This window comes from Scyliorhinus torazame, chromosome 3, assembly GCF_047496885.1.
Source record: "Scyliorhinus torazame isolate Kashiwa2021f chromosome 3, sScyTor2.1, whole genome shotgun sequence".
NCBI classification, from domain to species: Eukaryota; Metazoa; Chordata; class Chondrichthyes; order Carcharhiniformes; family Scyliorhinidae; genus Scyliorhinus; species Scyliorhinus torazame.
In genome coordinates this window covers 185,393,744-185,410,470 of record NC_092709.1, presented here as the reverse complement: position 1 = coordinate 185,410,470, position 16,727 = coordinate 185,393,744, and the positions used below count along the sequence as shown (strand labels likewise).

At 47.0% G+C, this 16,727-nt stretch overlaps 1 protein-coding gene across 1 annotated transcript in view; it reads left to right on the top strand.

Annotated features, from left to right (window-relative positions):
* LOC140409404 (uncharacterized) overlaps positions 1-6,720 on the top strand; it is a 37,758-nt gene extending 31,038 nt beyond the window's left edge. Inside the window, exons 7-8 of the mRNA XM_072497848.1 lie at positions 3,885-3,983; positions 6,051-6,720. Coding sequence (XP_072353949.1) covers positions 3,885-3,983; positions 6,051-6,124 — 173 coding nt within the window. The 3' untranslated portion in view covers positions 6,125-6,720. The remainder of the gene's footprint in view (positions 1-3,884; positions 3,984-6,050) is intronic.
* The last annotated feature ends 10,007 nt before the right edge of the window (positions 6,721-16,727 follow it).

The following is a 16,727-nucleotide window of genomic DNA, read 5'->3' as shown; positions in this document are numbered from 1 at the left end:
AATAACAGGAAGACAGAGTACTGGGCTAATGGTAAGATTCTTGGTAGTGTGGATGACCAGAGAGATCTCGGTGTCCATGTACATAGATCCCTGAAAGTTGCAACCCAGGTTGAGAGGGTTGTTAAGAAGGCGTACGGTGTGTTAACTTTTATTGGTAGAGGGATTGAGTTTCGGAGCCTTGAGGTCATGTTGCAGCTGTACAAAACTCTTGTGCGGCCGCATTTTGAGTATTGCGTGCAATTCTGGTCGCCGCATTATAGGAAGGATGTGGAAGCATTGGAAAGGGTGCAGAGGAGATTTACCAGAATGTTGCCTGGTATGGAGGGAAGATCTTATGAGGGAAGGCTGAGGGACTTGAGGTTGTTTTCGTTAGAGAGAAGAAGGTTAAGAGGTGACTTCATTGAGGCATCCAAGATGATCAGAGGATTAGATAGGGTGGACAGTGAGAGCCTTTTTCCTCGGATGGTGATGTCCAGCACGAGGGGACATGGCTTTAAATTGAGGGGAGATAGATATAGGACAGATGTCAGAGGTAGGTTCTTTACTCAGAGAGTAGTAAGGGCGTGGAATGCCCTGCCTGCAACAGTAGTGGACTCGCCAACACTAAGGGCATTCAAATGGTCATTGGATAGACATATGGACGATAAGGGAATAGTGTAGATGGGCTTTAGAGTGGGTTTCGCAGGTCGGCGCAACATCGAGGGCCGAAGGGCCTGTACTGCACTGTAATGTTCTATGTTCTATGTTCTAAAGGGACAATCCTTTAAAGCTGAGATGAGGAGGAATTTCTTCAGCCAGAGGGTAGTGAATCTGTGGAACTCTTTGCCGCAGAAGGCTGTGGAGGCCAAATCACTGAGTGTCTTCAAGACAGAGATAGATAGGTTCGTGATTAATAAGGGAATCAGGGGTTATGGGGAGAAGGCAGGGGAATGAGGATCAGAAACATACTAGCCATTATTGAATGGCAGAGCAGATAGGATGGGCCGAATGGCCTAATTCTGCTCCTACATCCTATGGTCTTATGGAACAGGTTAGTGGGGGGAGTGGAATGTGTGGATTGCGGAGGGTGATCGGGGGCAGGGTGGTGTGGGGGAAGTAGGAACGGGGGAAGGATGGATGGGGAAAGTGGGGTAGGGGGTGAGATGATGGACTAAGGCTCGTCCTATGAGAAGCGGGTGAGGATGAGGGCCTCGTTGGTCCTCCGGGCATGCCGGACCCTTGCCGCTGCGTGTCCTCCTTCGTCTGGCTGCTCCCACGAGTTCTCCCTGGGCTCGTCGTCCAGCCCCTCCTGGTCCGGCCCCACCTTGTGCTCCTCCTCAGAAAAGGCCACATATCCCTCCTCCTCCTCCTCCAGCACATCACACCGCTGCTGTGCCAGATTTTAGAGGGCACAGCAGATCACCACAAAGCAGGCGACCTTCCGGGTGGTGTACTGCAGTGCACCACCAGAGTGGGCCAGGCATTGGAACTGCATTTTGAGCAGTCCGAAACACCACTTCGTGTCAGCACAAATGGCAAGATGGGCCTCATTATATCAGGCCTCCACATCGGTCTCAAGCCTCCATACTGCCGTCATTAGCCAAGACCTCAGCAGGTCCCCATTATCCCCCAAGAACTAACCCGTCATCCTGCGGTGGTCCTCGAAGAGACTTGGGATGTCCGAATGTCCCAGGGTGTAGCTGTCATGCACACTCCCTGGGACGTGTGTGCACATGTGCATAATCCAGAGGTGGTGATTGCACACAAGTTGAATGTTCAAGGAGTGGAACCACTTCCTGTTAATGAAGGGCACTCCCTGATGCCCCGGTGTATGTAAGGCGATGTACGTGTCATCAATTATCCCCTGGACCTGAGGCATTCCGGCGATGTCGAAGAATCCTGCTGCCTGGGCATCAGCTCAAAGTTTATATGGTCAGCTGCCCAGACATACAAGGCATTCGAGATCTTCTTTCTTCCTCCCTGCATCCGGAAAGCAGCAAGTAAGAACAAGGGGAAGATGCAGCAAGCAGTGCCAGGGTAGCAGTGCCAAGGTACAAGGCTGACAGTGACAAGGTGCCCAACACAGCAGAGGGAGAGCCAGGGTGTCACCCTGCCTGTCCCGAGCACACAGGCATCTCCAAAAGTCCTGGAAATTCCTCAGGTGCCGTTACGCCTGGTCCATGTTTGCGTGGACCAGGGCTAAATGGCACATGGATGAAGCATCGCTAGGGAGGCCTTTAGTTCCTGGGCGGCAGGAGAATCTGGCTCATTTAAATATGCTGATTTTGAACTTGCCCAGTGTGGACGAGATCCTGATCATGATGTCTTGCGAGGTTGGGTTGAATCTCACGAGATGTCTTGAGCGTTGCGAATTTTGCGGGCGGCCTCTCACAAGGTTCAATGGCCTCGTTGTGACACCAAGTTGGGCGCAACGAGGCCGGTAAATCGCACCAATGGTATTCCCTACTTCGCTTTAGCCCCTCATGCCCCATGCCAAGGTATGCCCCCTAAACAATCCCTATGTCCCTATATGGGTGGCACGGTAGCACAATGGTTAGCACTGTTGCTTCACAGCGCCAGTGTCCCAGGTTTGATTCCTGGCTTGGGTCACTGTCTATGCGGAGTGTGCACGTTCGCCCTGTTTCTAGGTGGGTTTCCTCCGGGTGCTCCGGTTTCCTCTCACAAGTCCCGAAAGACGTGCTGTTAGGTGAATTGGACGTTCTGAATTCTCTCTCAGTGTACCCGAGCAGGCGCCGGAGTGTGGCGACTAGGGGCTTTTCACAGTATTAATGTAAACCTACATTAATACAGTGTTAATGTAAACCTACTTGTGACAATAAAGATTATTATTATATTATACTCTCTTGCCAAGTGTGGCATTTTCATCTATCTACTCTAACCGGCCCTTTGCTGAGATGATTATTCTTGATGATATTAATGTTTGTTGTCAGCAAGGGCACCACTTCTGAAAAGGTTAAGCTTGTACTAATGTGGTTATGAATAACCTTGAATAACCCATCACTCAATCAGCCTGTATCCTGATAATTTGCTAATCTGCTGGACTTTTTCCTAACTTCCAATCCTAAATTTATTTGGAGGCTGGTTGTATCATACAAGTGGGGAAGAGTAGAGAGAATTTTATTCCATGTCTACATTGGTGTTATACCTTTTTTTTAAGTTTGTTTGCATTGAGCCAATCTTTGTTAGGTGAAAAGTGGTGCTAAAGAGTTCAGTGGTGTGCATTCACTCATTGTGTGCTGAGTGCACTGCATTGGTGAGGATGCCCTGCAGTCATTTCGAGCATACGCCTGAAACTGGTCTTAGGCCTATTATCCATGCAAACTGAGGGTCTGATGTCTCGTTCAATTCTGATCTTCAATTGGACTGCGAGTGACAGTTTTCCCCTGCATGCAGTGGCCATATGAGCACTTTATATAGGTATTGAGTGATCCAGATTGTAACTGGGGCCACTGCCTGTCACTGCTCAGTCTCCTTCCACTGTGCTTGAGTTCATCTCATTCACACCCTGGCATGATGAGCAACTTGCCTCAGGGGTAATGACCAACACATGCAGCTTGCCTATGCTATACAAATGTGGTTGATGGACAGATTTACGATGGACCTTTTCTTGGCCCCTTTAAGCATGTATCTGCATTTGGATTGTGTCCTGATTCTGTGCGATCAAATTTCAAGGTCTGGTAGTCAAAGTTCTGAAATAGTTTCTCCAGGAATATTAATCCTCTCCGTGATGGTTGTATTTCTTTTAAGACTTCCATTAATATCAATAATTTTAGCACAGAGCTTCCAAATTGATTTAATGTGTCATCATTTTAGTGAACTAGAAATATGATTTGTCGGGAAACTCTTAACACAATAGTAATTGCATTACTCTTTGACACTTTAAGGAATATATGATTCTGTCCAGCTGTATTGTAATATGCAACAACCAAACAGCGTGCGTACTCCAGGACATGAATATACAAACGTTCTGGATCTGGCAGCATGTGAGTTCATTTATTATGACTTGACAAAAGAAAGAATCATATTGCCTATGAACAATATTCATTTTTCACATCAAATAAAGAAAAAATAATATTGAAGGTATAACATACTGAATGAGAATAAAGAGCGAAAACTGCCAGGGCCCTTGTTTATTCAGCTGGGTTTTTTTCCAGCCAGGAAAGAATTATTTAAAAGGCCGGCAAGATGCTTATCCCATGAATGTGACAGGAACTCAGTTGATATCCTAGAACATCCACGTAATCTGAAGATTTGGGGGCAGTGTTAATGCATGATAGTTTTTACAACATTTAGGAATTATTTTTGGAAATGAAAATGCAATGTGTCATCCTTCACTTACCCACACAGAATCCAAGAGTGTACTGCTTTGTAAAGTAAGCTACTTGCTACCCTTTGCCCTGTCTATTTAATTTCCCCATTTTTTTCTTCAATCTGGGGGGATAGGGCATTCATTGGGAAATTGCACTGTAGCCACATCCATGATTGGTGTCACTGGTGTCCATGCTGCACGAGATCTGCCCATCTGTGCCTGAACCACTGCTGAGATTTTGTGCACTTCCCCATGAGATGGAGCTCTCCCTTTGCCCTGCTACATATTGCTCTATCTCATGAATCAGCTGAGACCTGGCAACATTCACCTGAGCAGGCTGACTAAATTTCAATCTCAAATCTTTTATAATCTTGGCCCGACTTGAGAAACCTGATGTAACGTGTAATTCTGAGAACAGATACGTGTTAAGCACCAGCACCTGTCTGATATCATCAGTATTGAGAAATTACAACAGAGATCCTGCAGATTACAGGTTCTGATGCAATGTGTTTATTCTTTTCCTCTGTTGAAACATAAAAGTGGATAAACATTCAAATTTAACAATCACTTTTGACTCATATGTATATTCTTAACATAAATGGTAGTAAAATTAATCGTCAGAGGCATTAAATGAGAACCTGTAAAGCTGCAAGCTGACAAAGGAGTAATAGCATTGTTTTCTGAAAGCTTTTCTATGGGGCAGAATTCTTGGGCCCTCTGCTGACGGGTTTTCAGGTGGGTGGGGCTCTGTAGCTCTGAGTTGCCATCCTGCTGCTCTCCTGCCCACCCACCCTCGACCTGCCTGCAATTTGTACATGAGGTTGGCGAGACTGGCAGGGGAAGTTCAGGGACAGACTGTGGGGTTGCTGGGAACGGCAGGGATGTTGAAACCCTTCCATCTGAAAAACCCTGCTCACAGCTGTCTGCTCATCCATTTTAACGGATTCTGGATGGCATTTGATTATTTCTCGATATAGAACCATAGAATCTCCACAGTGCAGAAAGAGGCCATTCAGCCCATTGAATCTGCAATTTAGCATGGCCAATCCACTTAACCTGCACATCTTTGGACTTTGGATGTGTGCCCCCAGCAGGTATGGCTCCCCACTGGAGGGGGAAACACATAAAAACTACTTCCGTTACCTTATATTTTGGGTTGTCAGTTAAATGTGGTAAGTGGTTTTACACAAAGAGCTGTAAAAATCTGGAATATCCTAGTTCAGCAGGTCATAGGCACAAAGTTATTTCATGTGTTCAAAAGTATGGCAAATACTTCCTTGAAAAGTAAAGGACATGGAGAAAAGACAGAGAATTCAGATCAAATGTACAGAGCTGTAAAAAAATAAACAAAAAACGTAATGAGCCAAACGGCCTATTCTCATTCTTATATCCCTATTTTGAAAATTGAAACAAATATTTGACAATGAATGTGAAACGTCTTTCCCTTACATTATAACGGCATCTACATTTCAAACATATTTCATCTGTAAGGTGATTTGAAATGAACCTCTGATGGTCATGGAAAAGTGGTATAGAAATGCAAATCTTTATTTTCTCCTTTGACTATCAAGCTGCGCCATCATTTGGCACTTTGCCTGTTCAGAGCAGGAATGTTGCTGCAGCAGCTGGAAATGCAAACCACCTCGTACTCACTTCAGGTGACTGAGCTAATTATGTCCGTTGTTACTTCGACCCATAATCAGTGGTCACTCGAACTGATGGTGTTTTATATCTTCGGCAGGCACTCCGGATCTCCACCGCGATCACAACCACAGCATTAACACTGCCAAGAAGAGAGGATTCATGTGCTTTTGAGATCAACATCTCCAAAGTAAATTCTCCGAGCCAGTGATTCTATGTTCCACCCCGGTTCTATTGTTGACACAAAGACTGAAAAAACTGAGTCTTATTTTGTAACGTAAAGTGTTCAAAGTATGTAGGTTCTGGACCAGAATTCAATCAAGGTTTGAGCAGATGTGTTTATACTTAATAGTTCACTAATATATACTGTTCAGTATGTGATGGGGCTTAAGTTTCATTAGTATGGATTTCATAATAACATTTTACCCTATAATTGGAGAAAGTTCCAGACTACCAATTATTTATACATGGCTTTTAGTTTCAAGGCACAAATATTATGCTTTTACTATGAGATTATTAAAGGCCATTGAAATAAAACTGTTGGAACAACAGGAATTGAATGAGGCAGCCCCAAGTAATCACTTGATTGGATTCTAAAATTCCAGGCTTTCGTTGAGAGAAAGCCACTGGGAAATACAACCTCACTCCGCATTGTTTCCTGGTCGATTTTAGAGATGTCTTTTCAGACATATCTGTGTTAACCAGCTGGTTTGGGCGGATACACAGTGTGTATCATATGGATGGCAAAGGGTGACAAAGGATGGAGAGGGAGAGAGTATGTTATTTACTTTTCACTACTTGAAAATAGTCATCCAGCTTTCATTTTACAAGGATGTGCTTTTTCTCATCTTTCTTTCTCTGGTTGGATTTTTAAAGCAAACTGGAACCTGTAAAGACAGTGGAGACTTCCCAAACAGCTATGTTACGCAGTTGCATTCCACCAAGTGGGGTGCGAGCAATACACTCAAACCCCCTGGCGAGCATGGAAGACCCCACCACTCTGTTGGTTTCTCACTACCGAAGACAGTTACAGTCAGACATGGAGAAGAAGAATAGGGGAAACATTTCACCATTCCTCAACTAGTTGTAGTGTTCCTCAAAAATTAAATGGTCTCTACCACAACCATTGTAAAGATATGGGAGTTCCAGAGTTTTGACCCAGTGATGATCAAGGAATAACCATACATGTTGAAGCTATGATTGCAATGGAAATTGGAGGTAGTAGTGTTCCCATGTAGTTGTTGTTCTTGCTCTTCTAGATGGTGGAAATCATGGGTTTGGGAGATGCCTTGATAAGTTGCTGCACTGTATCCTGTAGACGCTTAACACCGAAAACAAAGAAAATATTAATTTCCCGGGGAGCTGGCTTCAAATCCGGCCTTAGGTGACTGTGTGGAGTTTGCACATTCTCCCCGTGTCTGCATGGGTTTCCTCCAGGTGCTCTGGTTTCCTCCCACAGTCCAAAAATGTGCAGGTTGGGTGGATTGGCCATGCTAAATTTCCCCTTTGTGTCTAAAGATGTGCAGATTAGATGGGGTTACAGAGATAGGCCGGGGGAGTGGGACTAGATAGGGTGCTCTTTCAGAGGGTTGGTGCAGACTAATTGGGCCGAATGGTTTCCCTCTGCACTGTAGGGATTCTATGATTTCATCCAAACCAACACCCTCATAATTAAAAAATAAACTCCATCAAATCTTCTCTTAACTGGCTCTGATCCAGCTGAAATAGTCCCTGGGCGGGATTCTCCGAGACGCCGCTCCAGAATTGTGCTCGGCGCGGGGGCGGAAAATGGGCGTCAAACCCGCGATCGGGTCTGATGGCGCTTCCCCGATTCTCCGGTCGAATCGGGCGTGCATGGTCGACGTGGGGCCATTGGAAAAGGCCCCCGTGGTGATTCTCCAAAGTCAACTGCCCGAGTTCTCGCCGGCGTGGTTCTCTCATGGTTCCACCCAGTGGGCACTTGGCATGACGGCTGCGGACACAGTCCGCGGCCACCCTGGTGGGGGATCCTTCGCCGGGGGAGGCCTCCAGGACGGCCAGGGATCTGATCGGGGGCCACCGATCAGCCGGCGCGCGCGATCTGGCGGGGGGGGGGGGGGGGCTATCTTCTTGGTGCCGGTCCGCGTTGTGGGTTGGCCATGTCATGCCGCGTGGCCGACAGAGGCCGCCGGCGTGCGCATGTGCGGACCCCCGACTGGAAGTGCAGGGCCCCGTATCGGCAGCTGGAGCTGTGAGGAGCACGCCGGGGCCCTGGTAGCCCCCTGGAAATCGCAGAATATCCCTGGACTTGCTTCAGGTAAGTCCAGAGTGATTTGTGTGCGTTTTTTCGTGGGTGTGGTGACATAGCCCCATTACTGGGGAATTTCACCCTCTATATCTCAACTCCTTCGCATAAGTAACACTTCTCATCCCTGATTCATCCCGGGGTGAATCGGCACCATATGCTTTCTTTGGCTTGAATGACCCGGATTTTCCTTCCCCGTGGTAGGAGATTCAGCAGCCTAGCCAAAGGTCTATTGACTTTCGATGGGACCAGATGATCTCAGCAGTGGGCGGGGCCAGAAAATCCCACCCAATGCCTTATGGTGTTGCCAAACCTTCACTCAGTACTCAAACTGTGGTCCAACCATTGCCTTTCAGAAATGCATCATTTTCTATTTTCTATTGTATTCAATGCCCCAATTTGTAAAGCTCAAAATGTTATTGATTTTTTAATGGCTTTATGTACCTCCATTTGCACTCTCAGAGAATATTGATTTGTATTTGAAGATCGTTCCAATTATGTGCATATACTGATATTCCTCCAGAATAAATTACCTCCTATTTCTCCACAATTTACCACCTGCCTGATCATTTTAACCTATTTAACCTGGACGGCACGGTAGCACAGTGGTTAGCACTGTTGCTTTGCAGCGCCAGGGACCTGGATTCGATTCCCGCTTTGGTCACTCTGTGTGGAGTCTGCAAGTTCTCCCTGTGTCTGCGTGGGTTTCCTCCGGGTGCTCCAGTTTCCTCCCACAAGTCCCGAAAGACGTGCTAAAAGGTGAATTGGACATTCTGAATTCTCCCTCAGTGTATCCGAACAGGCGCTAGAGTGTGGAGACTAAGGGATTTTCACAGAAACTTCACTGCAAACCTACATGGGACGCTAATAAAGATTATTATTATTAAATCCTCCTGAAGTCTTTATGCAGCTGTTCAGCAAATCTCCAACTTTTGTGTTGTCAGCAAATTTCGATAACACACTTCAAGTCACATAGCTTCTTAAAAGCTCAGTCACCCCATCCCATCCTCTTTCCATTCATGGAGGTGTGCGAGATCATAATTCAATGAAGTGAAGTTCAAAGATCTCAGCAACATGCTGCTCCTCCGAGCTGCCAGAAAAGAAACTCTCTATGTCGGACAGGTGCACGAATTCAGTGACTCGTGGTATGGTCCAGTCCTGTTTTTTAAAGAATTATTTCAAAGGTGGCAGCATCCACCAAGCAGTGAATTCAGCTAAGCGGTATAGGAACCTCAGAGATATATTCTGGAGCACCAGTCCGCAGCTCATTAAACACTCAGCTTTTGTTTTGTGTTTCAAGTCCTTGTCTCCCTAATATTTTTATTTCCATAATAAAACCAACTAATGCACTATATCTTTGCCACTCTGGATGGACTTCCCTCACTTCTGAAGCCCCAGTCGCACCTAATCGTCCTCACTCCGGCTGGGTGAGGCAGGAGCAGTGAAAGCACACCACTGTGGAGGACACCGGGTGCAGTGTACCGGATACGGCTGAATCGGGGCCGGCGGGGGCGGGGGAAGAGAAGGTCAGGCTGGACGCGAATGGGGGGGGGGGGGGGGGGGGGTGTCGGGTCGGGTCGGGTTGGTCCGGGAGATGAGAGGTCGGTCTGAGAGACGACAAGGGAGGAGGGATCAGGTGGGGCGGGGAGGTGGAGGGTCAGGTGGGGCTGAGAGGGGTGGGTGTGGGCCGGGTGGCGGGAGGTTGGGTCAGAGTTGGGGATGGTGTGAGGTATTCCCTGGGGGGTTGTGTGTGAGTGAGGTGTACTGTAGAGGGCTCGGTCTGGGTGTTTACACGGTTACTCTGGAGTTAGAAGTGATTTTTTTCTTTCTAACTCAGTGCAACTATCAGGGCAAAAATGGCAGAACCGTCTGAAGTTAGCTTCTGTCAGATGGATCCCAGCCCAGCGCAATTGCCCAGGAGAAATTGGCACTTCTGGGCAATTGTCTGGTAAACCTAGAGGAATACCCCAGCGCCTCATCGGGCCACTCTCTAAATGCAACAGTGGAGAACCAGGAAGTTATGCATTGTAAGGTGAAATAAATAATTTGCTTTGATATTACAATACTGCTACGCCAACACAGTAGCTCCAGGACATTTAGACATTTTAACTGCCTTCAATGTCCAAAAATGTGTATATCTGTTCTACAGTAATTGGAGAGAGATGAAGTAGTAATTCATTGGAGTCTAGCATAAGTCCGCATTGAGGCTTATCAAAGTGATTTCAAGAAAATATATTTGTATTATTTTGATGATTATTGTTGTTAAAACTTTGTTAATAAAGGCTACATTGGTGTAATCAATAACTCCTTCTCATCAACAGCCAGAAACCTCATCCAACTTTGCACATCTTTGATGTTGCTGCTTCTCATTACAAATGTCATGAAGGTTTTTAGCCGCCTGAATGCCAGCCTATGGACCTACATTTACTATAACATTTCTGCAGCTACCGATTTGCTCAACAATATCCCCACTTCCACCTTAGGTGCCCTTGTCCCCAATAAACCTTTACTGCCTCTCACCCGGACCTTCATCTCAACTCCCTAACTCCAGGGGATGTAAACTTGAAAGGATATGGGAAACTGGTTTAGCCATTCACCACCAGAGCAGCCTGGACTACAGGAACCAGTCTCCCTGAACAGGCGCCGGAAAGTGGCGACTAGGGGCTTTACACAGTAACTTCATTTGAAGCCTACTTGTGACAATAAGCGATTTTCATTTTCAGGAAGCATTATCAGGCACCATCTGCTAAAACTGCTCAATATTCCAGGTTCATACTGGAATGTAAAGTTATCTCTCAATCTTATTTTCTCCACTGCAAATATTCCTCTTAAACCCCTGATCCCTGTCTCTTCCACCTTCACCTCCAACAACAAATATGAGGGGCTCATGGCCTTCCTCATCATGAATCAAGTCAATCCAGTCAGCTATATCTGCTATGTCCCTCCCTTACACGTGCCCACCCTTTCTTTTCTATCTCCCCTCATGCCCTCTTTGAACTCATCTTGTCCATGTGACTCACTTCCTGTTCCCTGAACCTATTCCCACGAAACTGCCAATCACTGTCGTGTGAAGGGTTAATATGTAAACGAGACAGTTCATATCATCTTGGGGAAGTGATCACGTGACTATCATGATAGGGTGCTGTCTTAGTGACAAGGAAGTCTCATTCCTGATGCAGTTATTCTTTGTTATGTTTTAAATAATGTTGATGTTAAACCCTGCCTCAGAAGACATTAACAACACCTCAAACAGAAAAATATTAGAATCACCCTTTTTCCCTCCTGCTCCCAATGTTAGCCGATATTGTAAATGGTTCTCCATCTCGGTGTTGTCCCTCCCTCCTTAACATCTGCTGTCTTCACCATTTCCCTCAAAAAAAATCAATGCCTGATACTACTGACCATACAAACTACTATGCTATCTCCAAACCCCTTTCCTCTTCAAAAATATTGATCCTGCATTGCCTCCAAAATCCGTTCCCACCTTCCACAGAGCTCCATGTTTCTATCTCTCCAGTCAGGTTCCACCCCTACCATAAGACCAAAACGGTTCTCAAAGTCACAGATTACACCCAATATGACTGACATTTTGTCCTCATCTTTCTTGATCCTGTCTACAATCTTTGACATGGCTGGCCACATCATTCTCCTCCAATGCCTCTGCTCCGTCATCCAATTGGATGGGAGTGCTCTCACCAGCTTCCATTCTTAGCTATCTAATCATAGCTAGAGAATTATTTGCAATGGTTTCTCTCTCTGCTCCCGCAATGTTACCTCTGGTGTTCCCCAAGGATCTATCCTTGGTGCCCTCCTATTTCTCAGCTAGTGGCATCAACCAAAAACACAGGATTGGTTTCCCATGTACGCTGATGGCAACTGTTGTATGTTCAGTAAGTCTCATGAAAAGGCTCTGAGTCTGGTATGGTGGAACATTAAATGTTTGTTGGTAACACATAACTATGTATATATATATATACGGGATATAGCCCAAGCTAGAAACCAACTGCATGTTTGCTTCTACACGGGTCTCTGACCACGCCAGAAGCCACTCCAGTCTCAGGTCGTGTGTCTCTTTATATCACACTGTGAGCCATACTGTTTCCCAGTCCCACATTAATCCATGTTATGCCAGATACCCTTATACTACACCTCCCTCTAGGTCTTTATCCAACGCATTTGCATTACAATTATGCTACCCTTCTCCCCCAAAGACACTGGCTATATCAGATCATATGATCTGGAGGCTTGATAATTCTTCCAGACGTCCTTCTGGTCACATTTGGAGGAACGGTAGGCTGTGTTAATGTGGGTAATTTTTGTTGATTTGGAATTTGAGTTGTCTGTGTAACCTTCTTTTGATCTGCTTTTTCTGCTCCTTGAAGTTGAACTTCTCTTTGTTATCCCCATCTGCTCTGCTTGGGAAACATGGGCTTGTCCTGCTCTTTCCAGAGAGAGTGTTCACTCCATTCATTTGTGGTACAAACCAAGTTTTTCTTTTCTCGTGTGGTCTGCCATAATCTTTGTGGGAATAGAAGGTACCTCTTCTTTTCATTTGAATGTTCCTTATCAGTGGGCTCACCTTGCAGTTTGACTTTTATCGCGACACTGTATTCTTCCATGGGTCTCCGTGCTTCCCTGGTTAGTTTATGGTACAAATTCCTTGCCCTGGTATCGTCTTGCAGCTTAGCGTGTTGGCTGGAGGTTACAGTCTCGGTACCATGGTGTTTACAGGTAGTATGACAACAACTGTTGGGGCCTGCCATTATGGCTCCTTCCTCTGTTGCAGGTCATTATCTTGTGTTGTCTACCACTTGAGGTACAATGGTAACTAGCTGAAGATTTTTCTGGTCTGACCAAAGAGGAGCTTCTGTCACCTACAAAAATATTGGACAAACCTGGGGCGTCATTCTCCGACCCCCCACCGGGTCGGAGAATGGCCGTTGGCCGCCGTGAATCCCACCCCCGCCCCCGCCGAAGTCTCCGGTACCGGAGATTGGGTGAGGGCGGGAATCAGGCTGCGCCGGTTGGCGGGACCCCCCGCTCAATTCTCCGGCCCGGATGGGCCGAAGTCCCGCCCAGAAATTGCCTGTCCCGCCGGCGTAAATCAAACCTGGTATTTACCGGCGGGACCAGGCGGCGTGGGCGGGCTCCGGGGTCCTGGGGGGGGGGGGGGTGCGGGGCGATCTGACCCCGGGGGGTGCCCCTATGGTGGCCTGGCCCGCGATCGGGGCCCACCGATCCGCGGGCGGGCCTGTGCCGTGGGGGCACTCTTTCCCTTCCGCCTCCGCCACGGCCTCCACCATGGCGGAGGCGGAAGAGACTCTCCCCCCTGCGCATGCGCGGGAAACTGTCGGCGCCCGCTGACGCTCCCGCGCATGCGCCGGGAAACTGTCAGCGGCCGCTGACGCTCCCGCCCATGCGCCACATTTCCGCGCCAGCTGGCGGGGCAACAAACGCCATTTCCGCCAGCTGGCGGGGCGGAAATCCCTCCGGCGTCGGCCTAGCCCCTCAATGTTGGGGCTAGGCCGCCAAAGATGCGGAGCATTCCGCACCTTTGGGCCGTCTGATTGGCGCCGTTTTTGGCGCCAGTCGGCGGACATCGCGCCGTTGGTGGAGAATTTCGCCCCTGGTCTGTGAAGAGTGAAGACAATTCAGAATTGAAGTCTCTTTATTGGGGAGCCTCTCGAGTAGAAATTTAACAGCCAATCTGCGTGACCCCTTTTAAAAGAGTTAAAAGGCTCTTCAGGCTGTTCGACACATTTGCTGAATTTTATTCTCTCTAAAATTTTAGGCATTTTAGATTAAAATATATATCTGAATGAATTTAGAACTTTATCAAATTTATCTAAGGATTAATGTATTTCTTACCTTGCCATTGGCCATCAGACCTACTGAATTATGTAATGTATTCACCTGCTCAACTTCTGCTTTTTTATCTAATCCTCAAGCAATCATGTATTTTCAGAATCTTTTCCACCAAAGCCCCAATTTTGGTCTGGCCCTTGGATGGGTCCACATGGTCTGGTAATGTTTATTTGATGTCCATGGTTGCTTTAAAGTTCAGCCGAGTACAGATTAAAATGCTTTGCCGGTTTTAAAGGTGGCATTGCAGTAACCAGTTTTTCAAAGAGTCTTCCGGTGCTTGTTGCATTTTAGTGGGCTCCCCTAGCAATGTCTTTGTCTTTAATTTTGTGCAGTAATTTACTCAACTATTATGGGCCTTCTTTGCAAGATCAGAGGATTTTTTATTTTAGAATTAATTATTGACTTTGGCTGAGGGTTTTATACCTTCTGCTTTTTTACTACAACAAACTCAGCCACCATTTTGTGTCGTGCCGAACCCAGGTGCCTGTGGTGCTTCCTGAAATAGGCTGCTCTCACTTTCTTTACAGGCCTGAAACATGTAAAACTAGCCCTGGCTTAGAACTTGATTTTTTGCTCACCACTGCTAGGTCCTTTAACTCTGTAGGCATTTACAATGGACCTCCATGAGATCTTGGGGGATCCTCAAATGCACAGTGAAGATTTTCCCCTGCATTTCTGCTTCCAATTCTGCAATGCAGCTTTTTTTCTGGCAATCATCCTGTGTGTCTTCATGACAGGTATTTTCAGCCGGCTCAGAATGCTGCCCTTTAGTTTACCAGCTTTTGAATTTCCACTCCAGCTTATCTGAGATCATAGATCATAGAATTTACAGTGCAGAAGGAGGCCATTCGGCCCATCGAGTCTGCACCGGCTCTTGGAAAGAGCACCCTACCCAAACCTCCACCCTATCCCCATAACCCAGTAACCCCACCCAACACTAAGGGTAATTTTGGACACTAAGGGCAATTTAGAATGGCCAATCCACCTAACCTGCACATCTTTGGACTGTGGGAGGAAACCGGAGCACCCGGAGGAAACCCACGCACACACGGGGAGAACGTGCAGACTCCGCACAAACAGTGACCCAAGCCGGGAATCGAACCTGGGACTCTGGAGCTGTGAAGCAATTGTGCTAACCACTATGCTACCGTGCTGCCCAACCGTGCTGAGGTTCTGGTTTTTCCATTTGCTGCCACCATGTTGTGTGTTCAGTCAGTCTCACAAATAGGTTCTGAGTCTGAGCAACAAGACACAGTTAGCATGACACATTCAACCAATGCATGTATCTAAGTAATAAAAATTAAGCAAACTACATTATTACAAAAATTAATTCCAAGCTCACAGAACAAAAATGGTAATGAATTGTGAAGAAAAATGACTACTTTTCTTTTATAGCATTGCAATTTAAAGACTACGCTGACTTTAGATATCAGCTGAATGTTTAACACTTCATGGTTGTTTTCTTTCTAACAGCTTTCCAAGCCTTTCTAAAACCCTTTTTGAATCATAGGTATGAGTATCACTGAGAGGTTTTATGTGGAGGTGGCCTGCTGTGATTCCCGCCTTGCGACCTGGGTCCACATTGGCGGCCGTCCTCTGTGGCGACTGGGCCTGGATGGGCCCAGCTGCTGCTTGAGTGTCCCAGGTGGCATGGTGCCATCCTGTTCTTCCCGCTGCCTATCAGATGCAGCAGAGACAGGAGGGGGGGGGGGCAGACGCTGCGGTGTTCCAGCACCTCCCCTGCGATAGTCACTGTACGAAGTCTTACAACACCAGGTTAAAGCCCAACAGGTTTGTTTCGATGTCACTATCTTTCGGAGCGCTGCTCCTTCCTCAGGTGAATGAAGAGGTCTGTTCCAGAAACACATATATAGACAGATTCAAAGATGCCAAACAATGCTTGGAATGCGAGCATTAGCAGGTAATTAAATCTTTACAGATCCAGAGATGGGGTAACCCCAGGTTAAAGAGGTGTGAATTGTACCAAGCCAGGACAGTTGGTAGGATTTCGCAGGCCAGATGGTGGGGGATGAATGTAATGCGACATGAATCCCAGGTCCCAGTTGAGGCCGCACTCATGTGTGCAGAACTTGGCTATAAGTTTCTGCTCGGCGATTCTGCGTTGTCGCGGGTCCTGAAGGCCGCCTTGGAGAACGCTTACCCGGAGATCAGAGGCTGAATGCCCTTGACTGCTGAAGTGTTCCCCGACTGGAAGGGAACATTCCTGCCTGGTGATTGTTGCGCGATGTCCGTTCATTCGTTGTCGCAGCGTCTGCATGGTCTCGCCAATGTACCACGCTTCGGGACATCCTTTCCTGCAGCGTATGAGGTAGACAACGTTGGCCGAGTCGCACGAGTATGTACCGCGTACCTGGTGGGTGGTGTTCTCACGTGTAATAGTGGTATCCATGTCGATGATCTGGCACGTCTTGCAGAGATTGCCATGACAGGGTTGTGTGGTGTCGTGGTCGCTGTTCTGAAGACTAGGTAGTTTGCTGCAAACAATGGTTCGTTTGAGGTTGCGCGGTTGTTTGAAGGCAAGTAGTGGGAGTGTGGGGATGACCTTGGCAAGATGTTCATCGTCATCAATGACGTGTTGGAGGCTGTGAAGAAGATGACGTAGTTTCT